At 44.0% G+C, this 14,539-nt stretch overlaps 1 protein-coding gene across 1 annotated transcript in view; it reads right to left on the reverse strand.

Moving 5' to 3' along the window:
* The window catches only part of lrrc7 (leucine rich repeat containing 7), a 278,045-nt gene that overhangs the window by 128,714 nt on the left and 134,792 nt on the right, over positions 1-14,539 (reverse strand). Inside the window, exon 11 of the mRNA XM_068036431.1 lies at positions 10,464-10,579. Within this exon, the coding sequence (XP_067892532.1) occupies positions 10,464-10,579 (116 nt within the window). The remainder of the gene's footprint in view (positions 1-10,463; positions 10,580-14,539) is intronic.

A 14,539-nucleotide genomic window follows, 5' to 3' on the forward strand; every position in this document is an offset into this window, starting at 1 on the left:
CACTTCCTCTACACTTCTCAGTATTTTCCCATTTATCGTGTATTCCTTTGCTCACACCTCTCCAGGTTGAATTCCATTTGCCACTTTTCTGTCCATCTGACCAGACCATCAATATCTTCCTGCAGCCTACAGCTATCCTCCTTGCTAACTATCACACGGCCAATCTTTGTGTCATCTGCAAACTTCTTGATCATGCCCCCTACATTTACGTCCAAATCGTTTATATGTACCACAAAAAGCAGGGGACCCAGTACTGAGCCCTGCAGAATGCCACTGGAAATCGCTAAAACACCTGTCAACAAATACCCTTTGTTTCCTGCCACTGAGCCAATTTTGTATTCACCTTGCTGCATTTCCCTGGATTCCATGGATTTTGATTTGGGAGGCACAGTGGCGCAGTGGTTAGCACCGCAGCTTCACAGCTCCAGGGACCCGGGTTCGATTCTGGGTACTGCCTGTGTGGAGTTTGCAAGTTCTCCCTGTGTCTGCGTGGGTTTTCTCCGGGTGCTCCGGTTTCCTCCCACAAGCCAAAAGACTTGCAGGTTGGTAGGTAAATTGGCCATTATAAATTGTCACGAGAATAGGTAGGTGGTAGGGAAATACAGGGGCAGGTGGGGATGTTTGGTAGGAATATGGGATTAGTGTAGGATTAGTATAAATGGGTGGTTGATGGTCAGCACAGACTCGGTGGGCCGAAGGGCCTGTTTCAGTGCTGTATCTCTAATCTAATCAAATCTAAACAATCTGCCATGTGGGACCTTTCCAAAAGCCTTGCTAAAATCCATGTAGACCACATCAACTGCACGACCCTCATCTATCTTCCTTGTTACTTCTTCAAAGATTCGATCAAGTTGGTCAAACAAGATCTTCCCTTAATAAATCCATGCTAACTATCCTTGATTAACCTGTGCCTTTCTAAATGACAGTTTATCCTGACTCTCAGAATAGATTCCAATAATTTGCCCACTACTGAGGTTAGGCTGACTGGCCTGCAATTATTCGGTCTATCCTTCGCTGGTGTGAGGGGGAGGGTTTTAGATTCCTGGGGCATTGGGACTGGTTCTGGGGGAGGTGGGACCAGGACAAACTGAACGGGTTGCACCTGGGCAGGACCAGGACTGATGTCCTAGGGGGAGTATTTGCTAGAGTGGTTGGGGAGGGTTTAAACTAAAATGGCAGGGGGATGGGAACCTTTGCAAGGAGTCAGAGGAGGGGGGAATCAAAGACAAGAACAAAAGACAGTAAGGGGAATAAGAAAAGTGACAGGCATAGAAATCAAGGGCCAGAATCAAACAGGGCCACAGTGAAAAATAGTGGGAAGGGGACAAGTAATGTTAAAAAGACAAGCCTTAAGGCTTTGTGCCTTAACGTGCGGAGCATTCGCAATAAAGTGGATGAATTAATCGTGCATATAGATGTAAACGGGTATGATATCGTCGGGATTACAGAGACATGGCTGCAAGGTGACCAGGGATGGGAAATGAACATCCAGGGATATTCAGTATTTAGGAAGGACAGACAAAAAACAAAAGACGGTGGAGTTGCATTGCTGGTTAAAGAGGAAATTAACGCAATAGTGAGGAAAGATATTAGTTCTGACGATGTGGAATCTGTATGGGTAGAGTTGAGAAACATTAAGGGGCAAAAAACATTAGTGGGGGTTGTATATAGTCCCCCAAACTGTAGTGGTGATGTTGGGAATGTCACTAAACAGGAAATTAGAGATGCATGCGATAAAGGAACATCTGTAATTATGGGTGATCTTGATCTGCATATAGATTGGGCAAATCAAATTAATCACAACACAGTAGAGGAGGAATTCTTGGAGTGTATATGGGATGGTTTTCTGGACCAATACGTTGAGGAACCGACTAGAGAACAGGCCATCCTAGACTGGGTATTGTATAATGAGAGAGGAATAATTGACAATGTAGTGATGCGAGACCTCTTGGGGACGAGCGACCATAATATGATAGAATTCTTCATCAAGTTGGAGAGTGACGTAGTTGATTCTGAGACAAGGGTCCTGAATCTTAGTAAAGGAAACTACGAAGGTATGAGGCGCGAATTGGCCCTGACGTATTGGGAAACGTTTCTGAAAGGGATGACGGTGGATAGGCAATGGCAAACATTGAAAGAGCGCATGGATGAACTGCAACAATTGTTTATCCCTGTCTGGTGCAAAAGTAAAACGGGAAAGGTAGCCAATCCATGACTTACAAGGGAAATTAGAGACAGCATTAGATCCAAGGAAGAGGCATAGGAAGAGGCATAGGCACAGGAAAAACAACAGATCTGAGGATTGGGAGCAGTTTAGAATTCAGCAAAGGAGGACCAAGGGATTGATTAAGAAGGAGAAAAAAAAAGAGTACGAGATCAAGCTTGCGGGGAACATAAAAACTGACTGTAAAAGTTTCTATAGGTATGTGAAGAGAAAAAGATTGGTGAAGACAAATATAGATCTCTTACAGTCAGAAACAGGGGAATTTATTATGGGGAATAAAGAAATGGCTGACCAACTAAATGCATACTTTGGTTCTGTCTTCACAAAGGAGGACACAAATATCATGCCAGAAATGTTGGGGAACACAGGGTTTAGTGAGAGAGAGGAACTGAAAGAAATCAGTATTAGCAGAGAAATGGTGTTGGGAAAATTAATGGGATTGAAGGCCGATAAATCCCCAGGGCCTGATGGTATGCATCCCAGAGTACTTAAGGAAGTGGCCCTAGAAATAGTGGATGCATTGGTGGTCATCTTCCAAGATTCTATAGACTCTGGAACAGTTCCTACAGAATGGGGGGTAGCTAATGTCACCCCACTATTTAAAAAGGGAGGTAGAGAGAAAGCAGGGAATTATAGACCAGTCAGCCTGACGTCAGTAGTGGGGAAAATTCTGGAGTCCATTATCAAAGATTTTATAGCAGAGTACTTAGAAAACAGTGGTAGAATCGGGCAGAGTCAGCATGGATTTACAAAAGGGAAATCATGCTTGACAAATCTACTAGAATTCTTTGAGGATGTAACTGGTAGAGTTGATGAGGGGGAGCCAGTGGATGTGGTTTATTTGGACTTTCAGAAGGCTTTTGACAAAATCCCACATAAGAGATTAGCATGTAAAAGTAAAGCGCATGGGATTGGGGGTAGTGTATTGCGATGGATAGAAAATTGGTTGGCGGACAGGAAACAAAGAGTAGGGATAAATGGGTCTTTTTCCGAATGGCAGGCAGTGACTAGTGGGGTACCGCAGGGATCGGTGCTAGGACCCCAGCTATTCACAATATAAATTAATGATTTAGATGAGGGAACTAAATGTAATATCTCCAAATTTGCAGATGACACAAAACTGGGTGGGAGGGTGAGTTGTGAGGAGGATGCAGAAAGGCTTCAGGGTGATTTGGACAAGTTGAGTGAGTGGGCTAATGCATGGCAGATGCAGTATAATGTGAATAAATGTGAGGTTATCCACTTTGGTAGCAAAAACAGGAAGGCAGATTATTATCTGAACGGCTATAAACTGAGAGAGGGGAATATGCAGCAAGACCTGGTGTTCTCGTACACCAGTCGCTGAAGGTAAGCTTGCAGGTGCAACAGGCGATAAAAAAGGCAAATGGTATGTTGGCCTTCATAGCGAGAGGATTCGAGTACAGGAGCAGGGATGTCTTGCTGCAATTATACAGGGCCTTGGTGAGGCCACACCTGGAATATTGTGTGCAGTTATGATCTCCTTATCTGAGGAACGATGTTCTTGCTATAGAGGGAGTGCAGCGAAGGTTTACCAAACTGATTCCTGGGATGGTGGGACTGATGTATGAGGAGAGATTGTATCGGTTAGGATTATATTCGCAGAAGTTCAGAAGAGTGAGGGCAGATCTCATAGAAACCTATAAAATTCTAACAGGACTTGACAGGGTAGATGCAGGAAAGATGTTCCCAATGATGGGGGAAGTCCAGAACCAGGGGTCATAGTCTAAGGATACAGGGTAAACCTTTCAGGATTGAGATGAGGAGAAATTTCTTCAGCCAGAGAGTGATGAGCCTGTGGAATTCACTACCACAGAAAGCAGTTGAGGTCAAAACATTGTATGTTTTCAAGAAGGAGTTAAATATAGCTCTTGGGTCTAAAGGGATCAAAGGGTATGGGGCGAAAGCGGGAACAGGCTACTGAGTTGGATGATCAGCCATGATCATAATGAATGGCGGAGCAGGCTCGAAGGGCCAAATGGCCTACCCCTGCCCCTATTTTCTATGTTTATATGTTTCTCCCTTTTTAAACAGAGGTACAACATTAGCAGTTCTCCAATCCTCCAGCACCACACCTGTATCCAGTGAGGACTGGAAGATGATGGTCAGACCTTCTGCCATTTCCTCTCTTGCTTCTTTAACAGCTTAAGGTACATTTCATCAAGCCCTGGTAATTTATCAACTTTCAAGGATGCCAGTCCCATTAATACTTCCTCTCTCCCTATGTTTATCACATCCAATACTTTACACTCCTCCTCCTTAACTACAATATCTGCATCGTCCCCCTCTTTTGTGAAGACAGACGCAAAATATTGTCATGCAGGCCCCCACCTGCCAAGAATGAGGCACGTTAATTTTGCCACATGGACATTAAAACTTCAAATTGTTGCTGGGAAGAAGAGAAGACCTATTACAAAGGCTGCCAGACTGGCTGGAAAGACATTTTTGCATATTAACAGACAGTACTTGAAAGGACAAAGGGGCTATCCCCTGCTCCAATTTAACCCACAATGGACCTTTGATCACCAGGTATTGTGTGCAGAGGAGATATTCCAAGGTCTGCTAGGACAAGACAATCCACAAGGGCCTGGACTGGTTAGGTGAGCTAGTCACATGACTAACTGGCTGTTGCAGGTTTTTTTGAACTTGCCACAGAGAATTTGAACTCAGAAAGCTCCTGGCTCCTGGATTGAGAACATCTCTCTCCTGTCTGCTCCCATCTCTTTCTCACCAGCTTCAGAATCCGTTGAAGACCCATGACCCCCAAGAGAGAAAAGTCTCCTACAGTGAACAAGGTTTAAGAAGAATACTGGGCCCCAACGAAAAGCAAGAATTACCTACAAGCAGGAACTACCTACAAAAGGACTCTGTACAGTGAGCTCAAAGCACAGTAACAAGAAATGCTTCAGATATTGCCTCAAACCTCTCCACTTTATTTTTCATCTGCTCTTTTCTGTCCCTATCTGCATGTGTGTATCACGTATGCATGCTAGCGTGGACGTGTAGTGTATCCTTAGGCGTTAACCGAATTAGAGCTTAAGTTTAAGTATGAATAAATTTCAATCTTTCTTCTCTAAATCTAAGAAAGCCTGATTGTGCTCATTTATTTGCCTTATAGTTGGAAAGCAATGAACAAGGATTCACCAAGGGGGAGCTCAAAACACAGTGTGTTAAAAAATAAAACCCTGTTAAAGTAAGACCAGGCGAAGGCTGAAAGGAAACCCCTAGACCTCTTTCTCACCTGGTCGTAACAATATTCATTAAGAACCAAAGCAACATCTTCCGCCCCTACACATAGGTTACCTTTTTGGTCTTTTATGGGCCCTACTCTCTCCTTAGTTAATCTCTTACTCTTAATGTATTGATAAAACATCTTTGGGTTAACCTTGCTTTTGCTTGCCAATATCCTTTCATGCCCTCTCTTTGCTTTCCTAATTTCCTTTTTGACTTCACCCCTCCACTTTCTATACTCCTCTCGGCTTTCTGTAGTATTCAGTTCTCGGTGTCGAACATTAGCTTTCCGTTTCTGCCTTATCTTACCCTATAGGCTCCTTGACATCCATGGGGCTGTAGATTTGACCGACTCACCCTTTTTCTTTGTTGGGGGACATGTTTACTCTGAACCCCTTGAATCTTCCCTTTGAAAGCCTCCCACTGTTGTAACACTGATTTATTTTCAAGTAGCTGTTTCCAGTCCACTTTTGCTAAATCACTCCTCAGTTTAGTAAAATTGACCTTGCCCCAAATGAGAATGCTAACTCCTGTTCTATCTCTGTCCTTTTCCATAATTATGTTAAAACTGACTGAATTATATCACAAACACCAAAATGCTCTCCCACTGCCACCCCTTCCACCTGCCCATCTTCATTTGCTAAAACTAAGTCTAAAACTGTACCCTCTCTTGTTGGACTTGCTACATACTGGGCAAAAAGGTTCTCCTGAATGCACCTCAAGAATTCTGCTCCCTCAATTTCTTTCACACTAAAACTATCCCAGTTAATGGGGTAGTTAAAATCCCCTACAATTACTGCCCGATTGTTCTTGCACTTCTCAAGAGATTTGCCTAAATATCTGCTCGTCTATCTCCCTCTGACTGTTTGGGGGTCTATAGTACACTCCCAGCAGTGTGATTGCCCCTTTTTTGTTCCTTAGCTCAATCCATAGGGCCTCATTTGATGAATCTTCCAACATATCATCCCTTCTCTCAGGTGTAATAGTTTCCTTGACTATAATTGCCACTCCCCCTCCCTATCATGTCTGAAAGCCATGTAACCAGGAACATTGAGCAGCCATTCCTGTCCCTCCTTAAGCCATGTTTCTCTAATAGCTATGATAACATACTGCCATGTGTCTATCTGTGTTCTCAGCTCACCTGCTTTATTTGCTATACTCCTTGCATTAAAATAGATACCTTTGAGCACTGCCAAACTCTTTTTTTTATTTTCTAACCTTTGTTTCCTCTGTCTTCCAGACTCATCCATTAATTTTCTGCCTTCCATTTTCATTTCTGATTTTGTTCCAACTGAGTCTACCCTCAGGTCCCCATTCCCCTGCCAAACTAGTTTAAACCCTTCCCAACAGCACTAGCAAAACGTCCCGCAAGGAACTCAGTTCCAGCTCTGTTCAGGTGCAACCCGTCCAGACTGTATAGGTCCCATCTCCTCCAGAGTCAGTCCCAATGTCCTAGGAATCTAAAGCCCTCCCTCCTGCACCGTTTTTCCAGCCACGCATTCATCTGTCCAATCCTTCTTATTTCTATACTCACTTGCGGGTGGCACTGGGAGTAATCCAGAGATTATTACTTTTGAAATCCTGCTTGATAATTTCTTACCTAGCTCCCTAAATTCTGACTGCAGGACCACATCCCTCTTTCTACCAAGGACGTTGGCTCTGATGTGGACCACGACTGCTGGCTGTACACCCTCCCCCTTCAGGATGCTCTGCAGCCGCTCAGTGACATCCTTGATCCTGGCACCAGGGAGGCAACACGCCATCTTGGATTCACGTCTGTGGCCACAGAAATACCTGTCTGTTCCCCTAACTAAAAAATCACCTTTCACTATGGCTCTTCCAGTCTTCCCTGTACCCCACTGTGCAGCTGAGCCACCGGTGATGCCATGGACTTGGCTGTGGCTGCACTCCCTAGGTGAAATATCACTTTCCTCAGTATTCAGAGACCTGTTGGAGAGTGAGATGCACTCAGGGGTCTCCTGCACTACCTGCCTGATTCTTTTTGACAGCCTGGTGGTCACTCATTCCCTCTCTCCCTGCATACTCTTAAGCTGTGGGGTGACCTCATCTATAAATGTGCTATCCATGTAGCTCATCCTCATGCACCGCACTGTCACCAGCTGCAACTCACGTTCCAAAACCCAGAGCTCAGGCTGCCACAATTGGCAACACTTCCTGCACAAATGATTGTAGTATTGGTAAGGTTTTTTTTAAGCAGTAACAAAGGGCCAACTAATAAATAAAGGAATGGCAGGGGTGCTTCAACCTCGAGAGTGTACCTCCTGTGCTATGTGGGAGTCCAGGATACGGGAAATATCCTGGAGCTCCCACATAGCACAGGAGTGCACTCTCGAGGTTGAAGCACCCCTGCCGTTCCTTTATTTATTAGTTGACCCTTTGTTACTGCTAAAAAAAACCTTACCAATACTACAACACCTCAGAATTATTAATAAAACCTTACTAGTACTGATAAATCCTACTAAATATCAATACAGTTCACTAGTTAAAATTAACCTTACTCAAAAAAATACTCACCAGCTACTCACTTGTTCTAAAGTTATACTTTTCTTGATTACACAGATATGTAGACCTTCCTACTGGTAATAGACCTTACCAATGCTAATAAAGCTTGCCAATTCTAATAAACATTAGTACTATTAGTAAACTTTACAAATAATGATAAATGCTAATAATATTTTATACAGCTTATTTATTAAGTTGTCCGTACTTGAGTGAATACATTCCCTGCTGGTCTCTCTCTTTCACTCTGTATTATAAATTAAAAAATTCACTTTAGTTTTTAGTTTATATACTGTTGAATCCATCAAGTCTTATTTTATATTTGATTCCTTTAGATGAAATTAAATTAAAAGCTTACCAGTATACCCACCCCGGTGGCTTTCTGTTTCCCTGCTTTCTCTGTTGACTCTGGCGTCACTCTGACGCCACTTTTCGATTTTTCCCCGGCTCCACTGCCACTGTGTTCTCTCTCTCTCTCTCTGGTCTCAGACTCTGTTCTTTTGCCGCATTTTTTAAAGCTCTGCTCCCACTGTGTTATCTCTCTCTCTCTCTCTCTGGTCTCCGACTCTGTCCTTTTCGCATGCTTTTTAAAGCTCTGCTCCCACTGTGGAAGGGGGACAGAGAGAGAGAGAGAGAGAGAAAGGGGGAGAGGAAGAGAGAGGACAGAGAGAGGGGGAGAGAGAGAGAGAGCACTCCTAACAGAATTACATCTATCAGAATACTCCGCATCATTGCAACAAGTGTGCTGGCACACATTACGTGTGCAAGCAAAAAAATGTCAGGTGTCTCACTAAATCAGTGTCTAACATAGTGACCAGAAAGTAAGTCAATAAATTAAGTCTTCTCATTTAAAGCTTCTTCACAAAAATGCAGCTTTGTTGTTGTTTTGATTACTATTAAGATAAATTTTAATGCCTTTATCTTTCTGAAATTGTCTCACCAGCCCCCCATGTAAGACAAAAAATGTAATGCGGCCCCCCAGGCAAAAAGGTTGGACAACTCTGATCAACAAGATGCACTGCAGCTTCTAAACCCGTGACCTCTACCACCTAGAAGGACAAAGGCAGCAGATGCATGGGAACCCCACCACCTGCAAGTTCCCCTCCAAGCCACACACCATCCTGACTTGGAACTATATTGCCATTCCTTCACGGTCGCTGGGTCAAAATTCTGGAACTCCCATCCCAACAGCACTGTTGGTGTACCTACACCCCAAGGATTGCAGTGGTTCAAGAAGGCGGCTCACCACCATCTTCTCAAAGGCAATTATGGATGGGCAATAAATGCTGGCTTAGCCAGTGATGTCCACATCCCATGAATGAATTAAAAAAATATTGGATGCTGAGCTCACCGCCTGCCCAATTAGGGCATTAGCATTGTTCAGAAAGTACTTCCATTTTTTAATTTTTGTGAGGACACCTGTTTCCACAGATGCTGGACTTTGTTTTCGTTTTTAAGGGTCATTGGAAGGACTTTGGGACTTTGTTTAAAAACACTTACTGGGAGTCACATGTCTTCAGCTAAGTAACCAGCAGGTGTCCTCTCACTATGGGAGTTGTTTACAGAGAAGTGACATGTCAAGATTTATGGTGGTCAAGAGTTGGTTTTGTTTTGTTTTGTTTTGAACAAGCTGCAATGTGATGTAAGTAAGAGAGAGGGTGCTTCAAAATGGAGGTGCCCTCTCTCCAAATTTTTAAAATTTAAATTAAAAAATTGCTTTTGCAGACAGGCCACCTACGTAGGGGGAAGGGTGGGTAAGCTCTTCTACAGGGCAGCCTGTGGCTGCTGCAGTACCCAGGTAGGCAGGGTGGGCCTCTAGACCTGTTTAGAGTGCTCGCAGCAAACCACTCCCCCCACCCCCAGCCCACCCCAGTTGCTGCCAGGATGCATCCTCCAAGCAGTAAAACTGGCCCCCCGCTGCCTGTAGGATCCTTGTGGCCAAAAGGAAAATTCCAGTCATCTTTTTTTAATTGGCCATAATAGGCCGTTAATGACCTGAATCGGCTACCTGCCATGTGTGGGCGGTAGCCCTGCCACCCACCCCCATCGTTCCACCTCCATATAAATGGACCGGGGTGGGATTGAGCCAGGGAACTGGCACACAGGCCAGAGGCGCTATCTTTAGTATCTGTCCACCTCTGATTCTGGCCCTGGCAGGGCCTAAAAATCAAGCCCTATATTTCAACAGCTAGTATCCCAGGATCACAGATGTGACCCTGGGTGAACAAACTGGCTTTACACAACCTGTTCTATAGCTTCCGCCATTGACGGTATTAAGATAGTGATATAAGAACTATGAGTGACATGAGAGTGAACGTTCTTTTGATGTCCCAATAACCATGAGCTTTAGAAGTTGCTGTGCAAGTATACTCTCATCGGATGACTTTGCAGCATTTTATGCAACATATTGCAGTGCTAATATGCACATGTATTTTAAGTGAAATTCTACAAAGTCAAGAATTTGTATTACCTGTTATCACTTAAATTTAACACTTTCAGTTTCTGCATCTGTCCGATCTCTTCAGGCAACCGCTCCAGTTTGTTTGATCGCAAAGACATAACAGTCACATTTTTACAACTCCCAATCTGCATTAAAAAGACATCAGCAAGAGATTGCATTATAATATCTACTTAACCTGCCCTCTGAGTGATGATTCCATGCGAACACATTTTTTAGTACAACAGCGGTTGAGATTTTATTTATAATGAGAACATAATATTTTTTAAATGATCACTACCTTATTTTAAAATCACAATGCATCACAATTATAGCCACAATCTGATAATAAAAACCATTCACATTTATGTTTCCACAATTATAATTATTCAAATAAGATTGCCCTTCATTAATCAGTACTACTATTCTAATATATGAAACTCGTGTATCCACGCTAGACCATTTATTTATCGACATTTAGGAACTCAAGTGTGACATAAAATCTCATAATAATTAATATCATGCTGTAGCTGTGCTTATAATATGACTCAGGAACTACCTGTGGTCCTCCTCATTTCACCTGTAGCCCTCAATGATCTTGTTGCTACATGCATCTTTGGACTTCCATTCATGGTCTGCCCAGATGTGCTACATTGGCAATTTCAAATTCTGTGCGATTCCCTCTCCTTGTCTTGCTTTCAAATGAGAGAAAGCAAATAAATACTATTAGGGGGTGGTGTTATCTATACAGGAAATGAAAGGGTGAACTTTAATGGAGATATTGGTATTTTAGGGCTTTAAATTTCTTCCTGCAGGGAAATTCCTGATTTCAATTTAGCGATGGTTTGCAGTTGTATTGAAATCAGGAGCTCACTGTTTGGGGAATTGCATAGAGCCAGAATTGCAACGGTAACTGTGGTTATGTTACTGGACTAGTAATCCACAGGCCTGGACTAATTATCAGAGACATGATTACAAATCCCACCATGACAGCTGGGAAATTAAAATTAAGCTAATTAAGTACATCTGGAATTAAAAAGCTCGTATCAGTGATGGTGACCATGAAACTATTGAATTGTTATAAAAACTCATCTGGTTCACTAATGTCCTTTATGGTGTTTTTGCAATGCGCTTGACTCGAAACTGCCCTCTGAAGTGGCCGAGCAAGCCACTCAGTTGTATTAAACTGCTACAAAAAAACTATAAGAATAAAACCAGGTGAACAACCTGGCATTGACCATGGCACTGGACAGGACAAATGCACACCCAGCCCTGCAACCCTAGGAAAGTAACATCTGGGAACTTGTGCTGAAATTGGAAGAGCTCTCCCACAAGCAACAGCATGACATAGTCATACTCACAGAATCATACTTTTCAGATATGTCCCATGTCTCCTAGCAACCACTCTTTAAGTGTATTTGCAGGTCTGAAAATCTCAGGGACCTTGGGCTGCCGTAGCATGAAAGCATCATGTCAGCTCCTCGGGAACCCAGCACACACCTGCAAAAATATCTCTTTGTGGTTGCACATCAGCTGCACATTGATGGAGTGGAGGCCCCTGTGGTTCATGAACACTCCTGGTTGATCTGGGGGTGTGCAGATTGCCACATGACAGTATTGGTAGGAGTAACCACCGCACAATCCTTGTGAAAATGAAGTCCTGTCTTCACACTGAGGATACTCTCCATCGTGTTGTGTGGCACAAACACCATGCTAAATAGGATAGATTGAGAACAAATCTGGCAGCTCAAAACTGGGCAGAATTGTATTAAAACACAATCTGTAACCTCATGGCCTGGCATATCCCTTACTCGACCATTACCATCAAGCCAGGGGATCAACCCTGGTTCAATGTGGAGTGCAGGACAGCATGCCAGGAGCATCACCAGGCAAACCTAAAAATGAGGAGTCAACCCAGTGAAACTACAACACAAGACTACTTGCATTCCAAACAGCAGAAGCAGCATGCAATAGACAAAGCTAAGCAAACCCACAACCAACGGATCAGATCATTTTAATTAGTAAAGGGTTGAAGGGTTATGCAGAACGGGCAGGAAAATGGAGTTGAGGCCGAGAAGAGATTAGCCATGATCGTATTGAATGGCGCAGCAGGCACAAGGGGCTGAATTGCCGACTCCTGCTCCTAGTTTTTTTTAGCGATACAGCACTGAAACAGGCCCTTCGGCCCACCGAGTCTGTACTGACCATTAACCACCCATTTATACTAATCCTACACTAATCCCATATTCCCACTACATCCTCACCTGTCCCTATATTCCCCTACCACCTACCTATACTAGGGGCAATTTATAATGGCCAATTTACCTATCAACCTGCAAGTCTTTTGGCTGTGGGAGGAAACCGCAGCACCCGGAGGAAACCCACGCAGACACAGGGAGAACTTGCAAACTCCACACAGGCAGTACCCAGAATTGAACTCAGGTCGCTGGAGCTGTGTGGCTGCGGTGCTAAATACTGCGCCACTGTGCCGCCCCTTATGTTCTTATCCATGTTCAGGAGTCCAGCCACATCCAGTTGTGAATGGTGGTGGATAATTAAACAACTAATAGGAGGAGAAGGTTCCACAAATATCCCCATCATCAATGATGGGGGAGCCCAGCACATCAGTGCAAAAGAAAAGGCTGAAGCATTCGCAGCCATCTTCAGCCAGAAGTCCCGAGTTGATGATCCATCTCGGCCTCTTCCCGAGGTGCCCAGCATCACAGATGCCAGTCTTCAGCCAATCTGATTCACTCCATGTGATATTAAGAAATGGCTGAAGGCACTGGATACTGCAAAGGCTATGGGTCCTGACAACATTCCGTCTATATTACTGAAGACTTGTGCTGCAAAACTAGCTATGCCCCTAGCCAAGCTGTTCCAGTACAACTACAACACTGGCATCTACCTGACTATGTGGAAAATTGCCGAGGTACACCCGATCCACAAAAAGTAGGACAAAACCAATCTGGCCAATTACCGCCCCATTAGTCTACTCTCAATCATCAGCAAAGTGATGGAAGGTGTCGTCGACAGTGCTATCAAGCGTCACTTAAACAGCAATAACCTGCTCACCGATGCTCAGTTTGGGTTCTGCCATTGGGCACTCATACAGCCTTGCTCCAAACATGGTCGAAAGAGCTGAATTCACGAGGTGAGGTGAGGGCGATTGCCCTGGATTTCAAGGCAGCATTTGACTGAGTGTGGCATCAAAAGGCCCTAGCCAAACTGGAGTCAATCAAAATCAAGGGAAAAACTCTCCACTGGTTGTAGTCATAGTACCTAGTACAAAGGAAGATGGTTGCAGTTGTTGGAGGCCAATCAGCCCAGCCCCAGCACATTGCTGCAGGAGTTCCTCAGGGTAGATCCTGCTTCATCAATGACCTTCTCATAAGATCAGAAATGGAGATGTATGCTGATGATTGTACGATGTTCCGTACCATTTGCAACTCCTCAGATAATGAAGCAGTCCATGTCAATAGGCAGCAAGACCTGGACAACATTTAAGTTAGGGCTGATAAGTGGCAAGTAACATTTGCGCCACACATGTGCCTGGCAATGATGATCTCCAACAAGAGAGAATCTAACCATCTCCCTTGACATTCAACGGCATTACCATCACTGAATCCCCCAATATTAGCATCCTGGGGTTACCATTGACCAAAAACTGAACTGGACCAGTCACACAAATACTGTGGCTACAACAGCAGGTCAGCGATTGGGAATTCTGCAGCGAGTAACTCACCTCCTGCCTCTCCAAAGCCTGTCCACCATTTACAAGGTACAAGTCAGGAGTGTAATGAAATACTCTCCACTTGCCTGGATGAGTGCGACTCCAACATCACTCAGGAAGCTTGACATCATCCAGGAAAAAGCAGCCCACTTGATCGACACTCCATCCATCACCTTAAACATTCACTCCCTCGACCACTGACACACAGTGGAAGCAGTATGTACCATATACAAGATGCACTGCAGCAATTCACTACGCCTCCTTCGACAGCACTTGACCTCTTCCACATTGAAGGACAAGGGCAGTAGACGGATGGGAACACCACCATCTGCAAGTTCCCTTCCAAGCCACACACCATCCTGACTTGGAAATATTT

The sequence above is a fragment of the Heterodontus francisci genome, chromosome 8 (assembly GCF_036365525.1).
Source record: "Heterodontus francisci isolate sHetFra1 chromosome 8, sHetFra1.hap1, whole genome shotgun sequence".
NCBI lineage: Eukaryota > Metazoa > Chordata > Chondrichthyes > Heterodontiformes > Heterodontidae > Heterodontus > Heterodontus francisci.